General features: G+C 40.5%; 1 protein-coding gene across 1 annotated transcript in view; it reads left to right on the plus strand.

Moving 5' to 3' along the window:
• The window catches only part of LOC115291690 (E3 ubiquitin-protein ligase MARCH1), a 336,178-nt gene extending 320,552 nt beyond the window's left edge, over positions 1–15,626 (plus strand). Inside the window, exons 6-7 of the mRNA XM_029939232.1 lie at positions 1,459–1,606; positions 13,201–15,626. Of these exons, the coding sequence (XP_029795092.1) occupies positions 1,459–1,606; positions 13,201–13,499 (447 nt within the window). The 3' untranslated portion in view covers positions 13,500–15,626. The remainder of the gene's footprint in view (positions 1–1,458; positions 1,607–13,200) is intronic.
• The last annotated feature ends 943 nt before the right edge of the window (positions 15,627–16,569 follow it).

Consider the following 16,569-nt stretch of genomic DNA (forward strand, 5'->3'; position numbering starts at 1 on the left):
GAAAGCAGCGTTTAGCTGGGCACCATGCCAACCTACACGAGCTAGTCTGTTAATAAAGGAAGAAGAGAAGGTATCCTCTTCCCACACCTCTCTGTCACCGTCTCTGCCACAATCTGTATCTTATGGAAATGAAGCAAGGGGACCAGAGAGGTTAAGCAACTTCACCTATGTCTCAAAGCCGGAGGCAGAGCCAGCAGTACAGAGCACAGATATATGCCCTCTTATTTTCAACTGAGGATGTGGGGAGGGTGGGAAGAGAATGGGGTCTTCTGAGGTTCTAAAGATTTTGCTTTATATTGTATATATAATATATACTTATTTTGCATAATAAAGAATGGAAAAAAATCATGGAATCTTCAAAGTTTGGCACATCAATTCAGCTCTAAGAAGATCACAGTGATATGATTTCCCTTTAGAAGTAGTGCAGTGGGGGCACCTGGGTGGCTCAGTCGGTTAAGCGTCCAACTTCAGCTCAGGTCATGATCTCACGGTCTGTGGGTTCAAGCCCCGTGTCAGGCTCTGTGCTGACAGCTAGCTCAGAGCCTGGAGCCTACTTCAGATTCTGTGTCTCCCTCCCTCTCTGACCCTCCCCCTCTCATGCTCTGTCTCTCTCTTCAAAATAAATAAATGTTAAAAAAAATTACAAAAGAAAAAGAAATAGTGCAGCCAAAAATGAAGACACAATTCCTAACACAAAATGAAGTCATACTGTAGCTGTCAAGGCACTAAAATTTTGAGTCTGTTTCCCCAAGTAATGGACACAGTCCCTCATCTAAACCTTAACTTGCTAGAGTAAAAACTGTGGTCCTCTTCTGTTCCCAAGAGGGATCAGTCCTCAACATCCTGAGGAGTGTGACTAAGGGCCAGTGATTTTGACAGTACTGGTAGCAGAAAATCAAGATTTCCTCGGATTTCTCTCCATTGCCCAAATGATAAAATGTGTTTTCTTGGAAAAGGGCTGTGCGCAGATGCGGACTTTCTCTCAAGGATATCATTCAGCCAAATACCTGTTAATGGACATACATTCAAGAATGCCACACTATATCTGGTTATGTATTAATCCGAGAAGAGATTACCTACTACTCATCATCTAGTACCACAGAGAAGGAAGATATTCAGAAACCTGAAAGGAAATGTTTTCTAAAACTTGTACAATGGTAAAACTATCCCGTCTGTGTTACAGACAAGAAAACCACAGGCTAGCAATACAGAAATTACTTGATTTAATTCATTTGAATGGGAAAATGTTTTCATTTTAACATATATTTAAGTTATATATAACTCCAGGGTTATGTATGATCTCGTATCTTTCCCAACACGACTCATTTGAATGTTGTCGCATCATCTGAAATTGCAGATATTGTGTTTCTCTTCCATTCATGGTCAATGTCTGGGCTATAAAAGGGAGGCGAAGTTTCCTAGTCAGAACTCAGTGTTGTGATTCATGTACGATTGCAGTGGGAGAAACTACAGATGACCACGAGCGAAAGGAGGAAAATCTTCTGCTCCGTCACGTTCCACGTAATTGCGATCACCTGTGTGGTCTGGTCTTTGTACGTGTTGATAGATCGGACAGCGGAAGAAATCAAGCAAGGCAACGATAATGGTAAGAGCATGTCTCTTTTCTTCCTCCTCTCAGTTTCTCTAATGACATCAGGCGTGCATAGGGAAGCTACTTCCCCTGTTAGGTCTTCATGTGTGATACACTAGCAAAAACTAGTTATATTATAAATGTTATGTTATAAATACTCTGATTACATAGGGTCCCAAGCTGAGGTGCAAAATTTATCAAGTCCACGTAAACCTTGGTAGAGAGAAATACATAGATGTTATACATCACTTCAAGCTTTTCAGGTAGTGATTAAGAACATGTTCTGCCTAGGGTGCTTGGGTGGCTCAGTCAGTTAAGCATCCGACTTCAGTTCAGGTCATGAACTCATGGCTTGTGAGTTGGAGCCCCACACTGGGCTCTGTGCTGACAGCTCAGATCCTGGAGCCTGCTGCGGATCCGGTGTCTCCCTCTCTCTCTGCTCCACCCCTGCTTTGTACTGTCTCTCAAAAACAAATAAACATTAGAAAAAATGAAAAAAAAAACCCACCCACACATGCTCTGCCTGATGTGAAAAGGCAAACAGTTGTTAAAGTGGAAGGTTTTTTTCATTGAATTCACCACAGTCATTGCTTCTTTTAAAACATGAATAAGATGATACTCTGCTAAAGAATGTGTTATAGCTTATTAATTAGTACCATATACTTTGACTAAGAGTAGATTAACACTATTGTTTGCAGTTTTAGCCATGCTGAGTTTAATTGTGAAGGATGGTGTCGAGCCTGCAAAGAAAGCTGTTTAAAAATCATTAAGGCAGATTCCAACATCTGAAACAGACAGGTCAGTTAAAGCAGAAGGAAAACTAGACTGTTTATCTTCACTTCTGAATGTAGTCAGCTCCATTTCTCATCAGGCTTCCACATAGGGCATAGATCATAGCTGGTAAAACAGAAATAAACCCTGAACCACGCCCACCATCAACCCTGGGAGACACACACACACACACACACACACACACACACACACAATATTAAGCCACTGGTGAATTTTTAAAAAGAGAAATTGTTAAGAGGATAACAGTCTAAGTTTGTAGTATTCTAAACAAATGTCTATGTGCTCCCTTTAAAAAAATACACTGAAAGAAAAAAGTGACTGGAAGTAAGAGAGAGGAAGTGAGAGAAAGAAAGAAGGAGGAGAAGAATATTAAAAGGGAAAGTTTGATTATTTCTGCATTCTTCCTCTGGATTCATAAAAGCAGGAGGAATGTGCAGTTCTAACGCTTGCCCACTCGGTGGCAGCCTGGGCGCAGGAGAGAACGGATTGTGAGGACCTGCCAGATGCCCAGGGAAGGGGTAGCTAGAACGGATCAGGACACGTTGTGTTCGTTTTCTAGTTCAATATTACACTGACATTTACAATGTATACCAAACTAGACTGTTTACAACTACATTAGGCATTATTTCGGAGATACTGGACTTTAAAAAAAATGTCTGTTACATCCCTGTTAAGTTTCCTGAGGATACAAATTTTTTTAACCTACATCCCCTATGCTTGCAGGGACTTGCGCAAGCTAAGAAACATAAAGTGTAGCATAAACACAGCAGTCATGTGTGTATAGAAAAACACAGAGGCACCCCATCACCCTCACCTTAGCACACCTCAGTGGGGGATCCTTGGACTCCAGTGCTTTTCTAGTGATCAGGGGCACTAACAGCCAGGGATTAATAGTTGTAGACGTCTGATTTGGACTCAGTGTTTGAGAATTGTAGATGGGCCCCAGTGTAGCCCTGCCCTCCCCCAATGGTCACCATGATCCCAGCCTGCAGGGCTCCTCCTGTTCTCCTCTGGCCGCACGAGGGAAGGAAGTTCATGAACACCTGTCCTGGACACACTAATGAGAAGACGCGATCTGGTGTCATCCACATGCAGACAGTCCGGAACCTCCCCCTTACGGTCACTTACTCAATCCCACTTCTGAGACGAGTGAACAGTAATCGTTTATCCTACAACGAACAGGACAGTCTCAACCTCAGCCAGCCTAAGACTCCAGAGCCCAAGAAACCCTTGGCGCCAAGCTTCCTTCCATTTATCTCACTCTGCCTGCTCATTCTCCAGGCCCCTGGACACCCTTTGTCCTCAGTGGTCATTCCTAAGCTGAGAACCAAGCTCCAATTTTATCTCCAGCTCGCACTGTACTCCAAATCAGTCATCCACCTCCTGAACTTCTCCGTTTAAAGGCCTTCCAAGCACCCCAAACTCAAGGTGTCCAAACTCTTAACCTACTACCAATGTCCACCGTAACACCTTTGGGAGAGGCATTAGTAACACCCATTACCAAATCCGTTCAGCTTGTCATTTCTCCTCTACCTCTAGCGAACTTCTGCCTTCAGTCAGTCACTAAATCCTATTATTCTGCCTCATAGGTCTCTAGAATCTGTCCATGTCTATTTCCTCACTGGCCTCCTCCTTGTGCAAACTGTCCTATCCTTTACTTAACACTGCAACAGCTTCTTAACTAGACCTTCTCCAGTTCTGCCTACCTTTAACCCATGCCCAGTAACGTGATCATCAGAAATGTACAAAACACACATCTGATCACATCCTGTCCCTAGTTAGCCATTACTCTTAAAATATATCCCAAACTCTAATGTGACTGTACTGCCCCCTCCTCGCCCCCCATCATGACCTGGTTGGAGCCAATTATTCTGAACATGTGTTCAGCCCCACAAACCTACTTCTAGACCTTTGCTCAGCTTTTCTCTCTACATGAAACTCCTCCAGCTTCTGTCCACCACACATTCAAACACTGCTCCTGTGTTTTCACACCCCTCCCTAAACCCCACTCAGCCTTTGCAGTTTACCTTAAGTATCACTTCCTCTGGGACACCTGATTCAGCAACCAGAACTAGAATAACTGTTACTACCATGGTAATTCTCAAAATGGGTCCTGGGACTGACAGCTTTAACATCACGGAGGCACTTCTTAGAGATGCAAATTCTTGGTGTCTCTTCACCCCAGACCTATGGATCAGAAATTCTGAGGACGGAGCCCAGCAATTTGTGCTTAAGAAGACAGCAGGTGATTCTGATGCCCTCTAAGCGTTGAGGAATGTGCTCACCTCGCATCCTGCACTTAACCCACTTACTCCATTTTGACTGCATATTTGAATTACCTGTGGAGTTTCTGTACCCTACAAAGCCTGAGTTTTATCCCCAGAGGTTTAGATTTAATTATCCCATATGTTATGTTATTTGCAGACATGCCGAGAAGCTCCGCTCTACCAGGAAACTTACCACACACTATTGTAATTGCTCATTTAATTGTAAGTCTCCTGGCACCAATAGACGCTGAACTCACAGGTGGCCACATTGCTCACCAGCATATCCCTGGGGCCGAGCACAGTGTCAGGGACCTGGCGAGTGGCCCAGTCAAAGATGTAGATGGAATGATGAAGTGTGAGCGCCTCATACCTCATGCTCACACTTTCTTACTTTTCATGTCTCTTTAGAAGTTTTCTTCAAAATGCTCCCACCCCTCGCTCAGTTCCAGACAGATGCAGAATATCAGGCCAGGGTCTCCCAAATAAATTATCACTCAGGTTCCTCAGATTTCCCAAAAGAAAATAATGAATGATCATCAAAGGCAAGCTATATACATACATATATACATATATATATATCTGCTATATATAACAGATATGCTATATATAATATAGAAGAAAGCTGACCTGACCCTTGACCATATACATAAATATATATATATATGTTTGCATATTTATATATATATAAATATATATGTGTATGGTCAAGGGTCAGATCAGCTTTCTACTGTATACTTTTAAAAATTATTTTCAATTTATTAAAAGCAAGTGAAAATGAGATGAACTTTTATCTTTGGTGTTCAGAGCTTCTGAAGTAGGCGGCAAGATACTTATCAGGCAACCGTGCCCGTGACTTCCTATAGAACCACCTGCCAGGGGACGGCTCCTACCTAACCTGGGTAATTTCAGATGGAAACTACAGTGACTTTTGCAAAGGGGACCATCTGTACTTATGTTCAAATTGCATTTAAAGCCTGACTTCCCAAAGTACACATTTGCAGGTAGTGTGGGCATCTGTATGAGCTGTCATTATTTTAATCTCCCTTTGGCACTAGGACTGTGAGTGCTGAGCCTGAATTTACTTTTAAAGTCTGAAAAAACTGATTAATTTAAAAGTCAAAATATTTTAAATCCATTTGGAAAACCTTCAAAAATATTAGAAGAGGAACAAACTGTCCTTCTTCAACTTGAATTGAGGTGGAATGTAAAACAGCAAAATTCTTTGAACTGTAATAACAATACCAGAAGGAAAAAAATCTGCCATGTTTTTAATGCTTGTTCTTTTAGATTAAATAAGCCTGGTGCCCCGGATAGTTCTCTCTCTTCTCTGCTGCCTGTAATGACAAAAAAAAATGTATAATAATAATAATAATAATAATAATAATAACCAAAGACTTGGTACTCAAAACTTTAACACCCTCAATCACACATTACTAACTCTACTTTGGGGGAACAATGCTCCTCCCGCCTAATCCTTACATATTCTAGAACAATGTTCCAGCAGACTGGTTGTGTGTTGAAAACAAAACACAAAATACAGACCGAGAAACAACAATTTACACTATCCGAGAGATGGGTGGTGTAGTTTTTTTTAATGAAGTATGGCTGATATACAATATTAGTTTCAGGTACGGCACAGACCGTGGACAATCCTACCTGTCACAAAATGCTCACTGTAGCTGAGCGTGGTCACCACCTGTCACCATACTGAGCTATTACAATATGACCGCGTCCCTATAACAAACTTTTCATCCCCATGATTTATGTATAACTTCACCTATTTCACCTTTCTCCCATCTCCTCCCCTCTGGCAACCAGTTTGTTCTCTGTATCTGAGGCTACAGTCTATTTTCTGTTTTCAGTTTGTTTTGCTTTTGTGTTTTAGATTCCACATAGAAGAAATCCTACAGTAGGTGCAAATTTTAATCTCACCCTGAACTATGTAAATGTGTCCACCACAAGGGGCTAGCATAACAAGTCTAATTTTTTTCATGCCTGCCCCACTTGTGAGCCTCTGAGCATCTTCAGGGCAGGGGCCACGCTTCATTACTCGGAGAGGATTTAATATTAGAGGTTCAAACACTGTGGCCAGCTGTGACGGACTCCAGCAGATAGGCTGCACCACACTCGTTAGCTGTTAACATCTGCTTCGAGCAAGTGCTAAAAATCGCTTCCCAGCAATCCTGTATTTCACATTTGAGCACTGTTGTTTAAGCATTCCTTTTTAAAGTGAGTGTATGCACTATTGTTAACAACCCAAAGATGATAAACACTGACTTGAGCTACTTGTCATAAGGTCAGGCTTCTGGTTCTGCCTCGGTCGTGGACTAGTTACCTTGAATAAAATAGTCACTCTGAAGCTCAGAGTCCTCATTTGAAAAACGAAGTTGGACTGAACACCCTTCAAAGGTTCTTTCTGATTCATTTCTCAAAAGATACCATGAACTTGACCTCGCATCAGCTAAATGGAAACATTGTATTTATAACAAATACTGCACATATTTGTATAATTTACATATATATATTTCCTCTTATTAATGTTTATTTATTTTGAGAGAGAGGAAAGAATGTGAGCAGGGGAGAGACAGAGAGACAGAGACACAGACAGAGATCCCCAGCAAGCTCCACCATGTCCCTCCAGAGCACCATGCAGTGCTCAACCTCACCAACTCACATCATGACCTGAGGCGAAATTAAGAGTTGAATGCTTAACAGACTGAGCCACGCAGGCGCCCTGATGTTTATATATTTCTTATAATCATATTTTAATATATTTTTGTATTTGTCTTTATTCACAGTGAATGCTACCATTAAAACAAGTTAAGAAAAATGTTACAAATACGTGAGCTTTTTTTTCAATGATTTAAGCAATGGGAGAGAGACCACCAGGCCAGAAGTCTAGGAGAAAGCCCTCTCCCAGCCCCATCCCTCACACACACCCTTACACAAACACAGTCCGTAACTCTGCGTAACCTAAGCACCCAGCCAAAAATATCCCACCTGCCCCATGAAGTGCTTTTTCTAAATATACATTGTCCCTGCTGCTGTTAAATGAGACAGGTTCTCTTCTGCTGTTTGGAGATTTTAAAAGCCTTTTTAGACACACTCCAGGTGTCTCCACAGTTACATGATCTAATACAGAAGATATGCAGAATACTCTGAGAACTCCAATTTAAAAGTCAGAATAAACTTTAAGGATCATGTTTTTTTTTTTAAGTTTTTTTTTTTAATGTTGGTTTTTGAGGGAAAGAGAACACAAGTAGGGGAGGGCAGAGAAAGAGAGACAGACAGACAGAATCCAAAGCAGGTTCCACGCTCTGAGCTGTCAGCACAAAGCCCAATATGGGGCTTGATCCCACGGACCATGAAACATGACCTGAGCCAGAGTCAGACACATCACTGACTGAGCCACCCAGGTGCTCTGGGGATCACTGTTATAAAGATGAGGAAGGAAGCAATTTGCCTCATCTTCACCCTCCTGGGAGCCTGTGATTTACCCAATTTGACTGAAGAAGCACGATGTTACAGGTGACCCTGCGATTGTTTCTCCACTGGAGAGAGCTGGGGACCCTATTCTATTAGGAAATATATTTTCAGAGAAATAATATAGCTAGAAAATAGATGAGTGTGGAAAAGTCTGAAAGAGGATACCTATCAGATTACAAACCATTGTCACCGTGGTCTGAAAGTTTTGCATAAATGTTTCCTAACAAACAATATATAGTTGGTGAGACTTCTGAGCTTTTCTCCTTGAAGGGAATTACCAACTAGAAAGGATGCCCAGAGGCCCAGGGTGAGGAGATATAGTTCTGACTAATACCACTGGCCTGGCTGACAGCTTAACTGGACTTTCTCGTCTCCTAGTTCTGGAGGTTTTCATTGCCCTGGAGTTAATGGGACATCCCAAGGCTGAAGCCCACTGAAGTCAGAAAGGTCTAGATTATAGGCACCAGTGAAAACTTTGTGCTTAGTCTACAACTCCCAACAGCCAAAGATGTGCAGCATTTAAATCATTCAGATGGCAACAATAACTTACATTTATATAGCGCTTTCTATGTCAAGAACAATCCGTTTAATCCACACTAGCAACCTTGTGAGGTAACTACTACTACTATCTCCATTTTTACCAAATCAGTTATCTTTTGCTGTATAACAAACTATCCCAAAACGTACTGACTTCAAACCACAGGCATTTCACTCCCAATTCGGCAGATCCGTTGGGCATTGCTCCTGGCCAGGGCCTGACTGGCTGTTCTCTGCAGGGTCCACTCGTGTGTCTGCAAACAGCTGGCACCTTGGCTGGCTGCTGTATAATCAAGACTGGCCCCCTCCATATGCCTGGCGATGGGCATGCTACTGGCTGGACGGCAGAAACAGCCGAGCTGCGTTTTTCATCCCACGGGGCTGTTGGCCCGGTCTTCTTCCCATGGCAATTGCAGTGTTTAAACTAGCAAGAGAGCAAACCAAACACACAATGGGAATGCTTTCAACGTTTCTGTTGTGTCCTATTTGCTACTGGCCTGTTGGCCCAAACCAGTCATGTGGCCACGGCCAGAGTCTATGAGGGAGGAGATGGATACCCAAGGACAGTTACAGGGAGGCGTGAGCCGAGGGGGAGTATTTTTGTATACGCTACCAAAGAGGAGGAAACTGAGACCAAAGAAAACACCAGATAACAGGCTCTCAATACCTGAAGGAAATGAACTAGCTTTCTGAATTAGGAATGAAGATATAAAGACTGAAGTGGCTGACTTTTGGGAATAAAACCCATAATCCTCAAGAATGAGTATAGAATTTTATACAGGAAAACAGCCTTTGAGAAGCATAATAAGGGACATCCTATTGGGCTCAGGTCTGCAAAGAAATTGAATATAAGTTTGAATCATTTGAGATCCGGGTATTTCTTAGCCAGGAAGGAGGGGGTTCTGGGAGTGAGATGCAGAAAGTGACTATAAAGGAAATAAGAGATGGCAGGTGGTCCTGTTTTATCAATAAACTCTGGTCCCAGGTTCCTGAAGGGGAAATGCCCTTAAATAGGTCCAGCCCATGTCTCTTTACCCAACCCCAATGGAGAACAGAGTAAGGAATATCTGGAAGATTTCTTATGTGAGAAAATACTTTATAAATTTTATTCTTTCATTCATTTTTAATTTTATTCAAGTTCTATACTTTTACCGAGAGTCCCCAGTTTTACTCTCTGGCTTCCTAGAAAAGTCTTGCACAGACTAACTCCCAAGAGTCTATAATGAGCTGAAAGATCCATTTGCTTTTTTTGTCTAAAGTGCTTTTATTTGCTCCGTAAACATAAATTTTCCTACAGACTGTGAGCTGATTTCTGTGGCTCTGGTAGCACTACACATTCATCTCATAACCCAGGACGAAGCTACAGATCACCTTAAGCCTCTCACAGAAGACCTACTAGCGTGTTGGTTGTCTGGGGACAGCACGGAAGCTGGTGGAGCCCTGCAGTACCACAGCATACAGACACCTACAGAGAGGAGGCCTGGGAGAATTTCATAATCATGTGTTGAGATTGCTTGAGAACTAATTGCCCATGTAGGACTGGCATGACAATACAGACAGTGAAGGAGTCAAATTTGCCTATTACAAGGGACAAGAGAAGACTTCCATTTCCTTAGAAAATGGTTGTGGACAGAATATCTGCTCCTCCAAGCTCGTCCAGTTCTTACCCAAGAATTTCCAAGCATGTTTCCTGTTAATGTCTAAAAGGTAGGGATACAGAGAGTTCATTCCAAAACCTACAGAAACTCCTGAAGAAAGACCCCAAGCACAAAGGTAGAAGTACAGATAGATCCTTGGGCTGCAGAGAAATGAACACGTGGTTGAATTGCTTCAAGCTCAGTTTTCCAAATTCCTCTCCCAAACTCGGAAACACCTTTGTGCTCCTAGCATTTCCAAGTTCAGATTCCAGCTTCAGATATTTATCAGTGAGGACCAAGAATTCCTTGTTTACACAAAGGATCCACAGGGAGCCAGATTTTCTTCTGCCTTCTCTTTTCTACCACCCTTATTGTGTACATTAGAAGACACCATAGAACTGACTAGTCCAACAAACTTGAGCACGAAGACAAATTGCTATGTCTCAATAAAAGGAGGTAAATACACCTTACCAATGGGAACATTCTTGGAAAGCCACTTACCCCATGTTATTATCCCCTCTCACAGTGTCCTTTTAGTGACTTTTCCAAAGTAAAACTTATAACTGCTCAATAGCATCTTCATAGGAAACAAAATCTTGTCCACTTAGTCAAAAACAAAGAGAAAGATTAGGCTGTCTCTGAGAGAAAAAGGGCATGTGGACAATGGGTTTGTACCCAAATGGCTTTTGGATGTGGGCTAAGGAGATATTCCATACTCTAAACTGTTAGGGAATATACCAGAAGCCCTGACTTCCCAAACATATGAAGGAAGAATGACTGGAGAAGACAAAATCGATTCAGAGAACCTTGTGAAAGAAAGAGGAAGAATCAGACTATCTCCCAGAATTAGCAGAGAAAATAGCCCAGATTCTCCTGGCCCAGATTCTCAAGTACACTTGAGTTCCCGCCACTATTTCAGGAAGGAGAGGTAGGGTAAGAGTGGAGTCTTCTTCAGGTAATCCACCAATGAAAGCAGGGCTTCATGGACAAGTGAAGCATGGCTGTCACCTCTGGTTATATTAAAAAGACTGAGGCAAAGCAATCCAAGTTGGAACTTCAAAAGCTTTCATTGATCCTTGAAATATCTACTGAGCAAGGCACTATGGAAAATAAAGACCAACCAGACATAAATTCTGTGCTTGTCAAGATTATGGTACACCAAAGTAAAAATAATTTGTTAGAAAGTTAATTCATGCCACAAATGGAAGAAAGAACATGAAACTGGAAGAATGTGGGGAAATTACTTCTTAGTTGGGTTTTGTGGAACAGGAGACTTGCAGAAATAGGGAAGGTAAACCAAGAGAGAAGAAATATCATGGACAAAGCCTCAGAAACAGAAAACCTCCAGACGCTTAGAAAGAACAGCTGGTAGTCTGACTTAACAAGCAGAGGAGAAAGTTAGATGTAACCCATGGGGCCTTTCCCCCCAAATGGGCGATAAAGCACGTCTTCTCCAGCTTGTCTGTGGTTAAAACACTCCAAACACATAGAAATGACTGATTAATATAGTAGCCAAGAGCAAAAATCTTTCTAAATTTGGAAAACTCCAAGATGTCTGATCTGTATACTGAATTCTCCCTGCCAAGTAAGAAGCTTAAATGATTATCTTCTACATGAATTCTCAATCTCAGCACTACTGACATTTTGGACTAGAGAATTCTTTGTTGGGGAGTGCTATCCTACACAGTATAGGATGTTTACACACAAGTGTGGCCTCTATTTACTAAAAGTCAGTAGCACCCGACCCCAACACCAGGTATAACAATAAACAGTATCTCCAGACATTCCCCATGTCCCCTGGGAAACAAAACTTACCCCTGTTGAGAACCACTGGTCTACCCTCGGCCTGTGTGTCAGAGGACTGTTCTCCTTGCACAGGTAGCACTAAAGTAAGAACTGAACAAGCTCTGGTGTCTGTTTCCTTATAGAAGCATAAAGCATATGTCACTAGTACAGAATATAGGTAGGACATTTCTTGCAACTCTACTCACTGTTGTAAGTAAATAAAAACCCAAAAATAGAATCATAAACTACGATTTCTAACCAGCTCTTCCTGGCACAAAACACTGAAGCCCTTCACATGAATGTAGATGCCACTATACACTTTCTGATGGTGGCAAGAGATGGGACCCCTGACCGTCGTGTATTTAACGTTCATAATATTGGTGTAGCTACAGAAACTCTCGTGAAATAATTTAAAAACTGTGAAAGACAATTTCTGGTTATGATGGTGGAAATTAAGAGAAAATATTGATATTTAAGAAAATGGTGGTTCCAGTGACAAAAAGTCTTATGAAACAAAAATGACTAAAATACTAAATTTTATGCAGGTCTTTACTCAGGAACTGTTTTTGGTGAGATGTGGCAGCTTCTTTCTTTTGCACATTTTTAATTTTAAAGGAAATGAGGATGGCAAGGGGGACCTGTATGTACAAGCCTATAAAAGTACCTATTACTTTAGTTTAAGAGGTTTTAAGGTAAACTTTTAAGATTTTAAAATAAGGTGAAATCCCTTGGAAGGATTTTAAACTGATTTTTTCACTTGGTATGTTCACCATCTGTCCTTCGAGACTGAACTACAAGGAATAAATGTCAAAGTAAATACCAAAGGTCTAATGTCATATCTGATAATCACAGTAGGTACTTGAAGCTACCAGGAGAAATAAGACCATTATAGTGGTAGGTGAGCTCCTTCACGTACACTTTCAACAGTACCTTTAAGAGTTGAAAGCAATTAAGCAATTCTGGTTAGAATTTTACTGCCTGTTAGCAAATATATTTCTTATCCACAAAATTTAGTAGGCAGTCATGGTCTTTTGAAGGAGTCATAGAAAAAAATAACCAAATCCGTGGATAAGAACTCGATAACATTCTCTTTTTTATTTTGAAGGTGTTCTTGAGTGGCCATTTTGGACAAAACTGGTTGTGGTGGCCATTGGCTTCACGGGAGGTCTTGTCTTCATGTACGTACAGTGTAAAGTCTACGTTCAGTTATGGCGCAGGCTGAAGGCCTACAACCGTGTGATCTTTGTGCAAAATTGCCCAGACACTGCCAAAAAGCAGGAGAAGAATTTCTCGTGTAACGTACACACGGACATCAAGGATGCCGTGGTGGTGCCTGTGTCACAAACAGGCACAAATTCACTGCCATCTGCAGAGGGCGGCCCCCCTGAAGTCATCCCGGTGTGACGGAGCCAGCTGGGAGTTTCTTCACTGAAGAGTATCTTTCTAACCCTTAGCCACTACACACGATGGAAGTGATCCTGAATTACTGACTCCCTTTATCTTCTCCTTTCTCCTACTGACTCATTCTTCCTTACATTGCTCAAAAAGGAACGGACCAAAAGGCACCAATGTCCAGGATCCCACGAAGCAGTCCAAAGTGTGATACAGAAATGTGAAAAGGTTGCTAATGGGCGATTTCTAAGACAATTAAGAACCAATCGAGTGAGGGATGCTTTCCGGCAACGACGAAAGACTAAAGGGACACATGCATCTCCATGGTAGCAGGAGAAAGTTTAAGAACACAGACTTGAATTGCGATGTGTATTTCTTCTAAGGCCTTGTAATGTTAACCCTCTCTTCTGGAAATAAGAAACGTACTTGGTTTTAAGCTTGAAATTGTCTGCATTATCCTTAAGTCATATCAGAAGCAAACTTGGAGGATGCATATTTTGATATTTATACTTTGATGGCTAACAGATTTTTATGGTTATAGTGGGTCCAGTTGTTTTAACAGATGCATGTTTTTAAAATAGATGAATACACACTTGAAGAGATCAATACTTAGAATTATGTTTAAATCATGAACAAAAGATTTTCAGAGTGTTCTGGGTATGATTAGCACTGTTAAATACCTACAGAAGGTGAAATCAGCTATCAGGTCCTATATTTTATCCGGTCCCTCTAAAACAGTGTTGTCCATCAGATCTATAACATGAGCCACAAATGCAGGCCATATCATATGTGTAGATTTTAAGCTTTCTAGTAGCCCCATTAGAAAAAGTAAAACGAAGTGAAACTTTTGTATTTAACACTATATACCAAATTATCATTTCAACATGTCATCAGTATTAAAAATTGAGATATTTTACTTACATCTTTTTCTTATGAACCAAGTTTTCAAAGTCCAGTATGTATTGTACCTTTACAACAGATCTTCATTTGAATTAACCATACTGGATAGCACAGACCTAAAATTGGAGGCAGAGCCTTCACTTCATTGAACAATTGAATATTTCAAAACAGCAGCTCAATTCATACTTTTATTCAGAGTCTCACAAATGTTATAGTTTTATTAAGCACTTACATTCATCAAGTTAAATATCCTGAGTGAGGTAAATTTCTCTAAAGGGTTAAAAAAAAAAAGGAAAAAAGGTAGGGAAGGAGGAAATAATCTAACTGTGGCAAAATTCTGAAATTACCCTGTTTGCTACTATGAAGCACATATGATAGGGAAGCAAAAATTAAATATTTTTGTTAGGTCAAATGTGTAAGGTTTTGGTTTTTTTTTTTTAATCTACATGTGGTATCAACTTGACAGATGAGTAGTTATGACTAAGCATTTAGACTCTGTTTGAAAAACCTGACAGCATTCCCCTGCTCAGCTGGGAAGTGAAGATATTGAACAGATTTTGTGATAAGTAATAAACTGAGTTGTTGAGGTCTGACGTACAGCTGATTACTGTGCTCCTTGCATATTCATGTGAAACTGAAGCATGGATGATAGATTCTGCAATGAGCTAGATTAATGATGATAGCTTTAGTGACCTGTCAGAGAAAGAGGTTATCCATTTTAAAAGGTGATTTATTTTTGTTAGCTGTCATATTTATTGTTGTGAAAAGGCAACCGTGATAGCCATAAGAACTGAAGCATGGGTATTGCATTGCACAAACATGGGTATCATATCGATGCACTTTGTAATTATCAGTGTGCTTGTTCTTCATGGATCATAGGGAAAAAATAAGGAAATAACCCTTCAATGAGGAGAAAGATGGTATGAATATTAGTGGTGGCTGACACTGAGTCCAAATAGTCCCAATCCCTAGAAAAAAAGAAAAGGTAAACAATGTCAAGTGTGTGGTGTGTGTGTGTGTGTGTGTGTGAGATTTCATGTATATACATGACAAAAGTGTTAAGGTTTTTGGTCAGTCAGGAAAAAAAAGGTTTAAAACTCATCTTTCTTAAAACTTACTGTGGTAGGTATGGAATAAAGGCACAGGGAACACAAAGCTGAAGTAACTAAAGTGTACCAAAATTTCTGCACAAATAAGGGCAAAAGTGTTGTAATAAAAAATTAATGAACTTTAAACAAACTAAAATTTGTATCAACTTCTTCTTAAATTTCTATTTTAAAGTTTTAAGATAAACACTCATGAACAGAAGCGCTGCGTGATTTAGCCATGGCATGTCACCCAACAGATTAACCTTGATCCAATTTTTCTGTTAATTTCCCTAAGCTTTTTACTGATCCATTTTTCCTGGAGCTTAGCAATGGCAACAAGTTGTTTACACACATTCCTTGGAGGGGTGGAGGGTGGGGGGTGGGAGGGAATCTGTCACTAGCAAGCAATGAAATGTTGATGTCTCTTTTGTCTGCTCTCGAAGGAAAATGATTATTTACCTTAATTATCACCAAAAATACTATTTAGATTCTATACAAATCTACTGGTAAGTGCATAGCTCATTTCTCAATGGGAGAGGATTGGCTAAAGTAGGCCTTGTTTATTAAGGGTTACACCTAACACTAAGAAAACATTTCTAGAATGAAAAGATCAGCAACACTGTCTTAACAAAAAATATGACATAGTATTTTAAGATTGTACCTAAATTCTCAAAATTAACGCTTTGACTTTCTTGTAATGAGAATATAATATATACAGCTCCCCAGCAGGTTAACAGAATGTTTTTTATTCTGCTATTATTCTTATGAACTTTATAAACCCTGATCTCCTGAGTTTAAATCTTTTACAAAGTTTTCCTATAATGGCTGTTGATGGTTCAAACAATCTGAAATAACTATATGCATTTAAAAACCTAATGTGGATTTCTTTTCATATTCTCTGCGGCAACTGCCCTTTCAGTGAAAGGATCTGGCTTTGTGACAGTACTTTTGTGGACTGGATATACCCTTCAAAAACTGCTCTTCAGGATGACAATTTTTTTGAAGCATGTTTACCTGCTCATGTAAGAAAATGGGATTGAAACCAAGGACTGAAATTGAAGAATGACAATGTAATTCTGTTAAAAACCCTGGCT

This window comes from Suricata suricatta, chromosome 1 (assembly GCF_006229205.1).
Source record: "Suricata suricatta isolate VVHF042 chromosome 1, meerkat_22Aug2017_6uvM2_HiC, whole genome shotgun sequence".
Classification (NCBI taxonomy): domain Eukaryota; kingdom Metazoa; phylum Chordata; class Mammalia; order Carnivora; family Herpestidae; genus Suricata; species Suricata suricatta.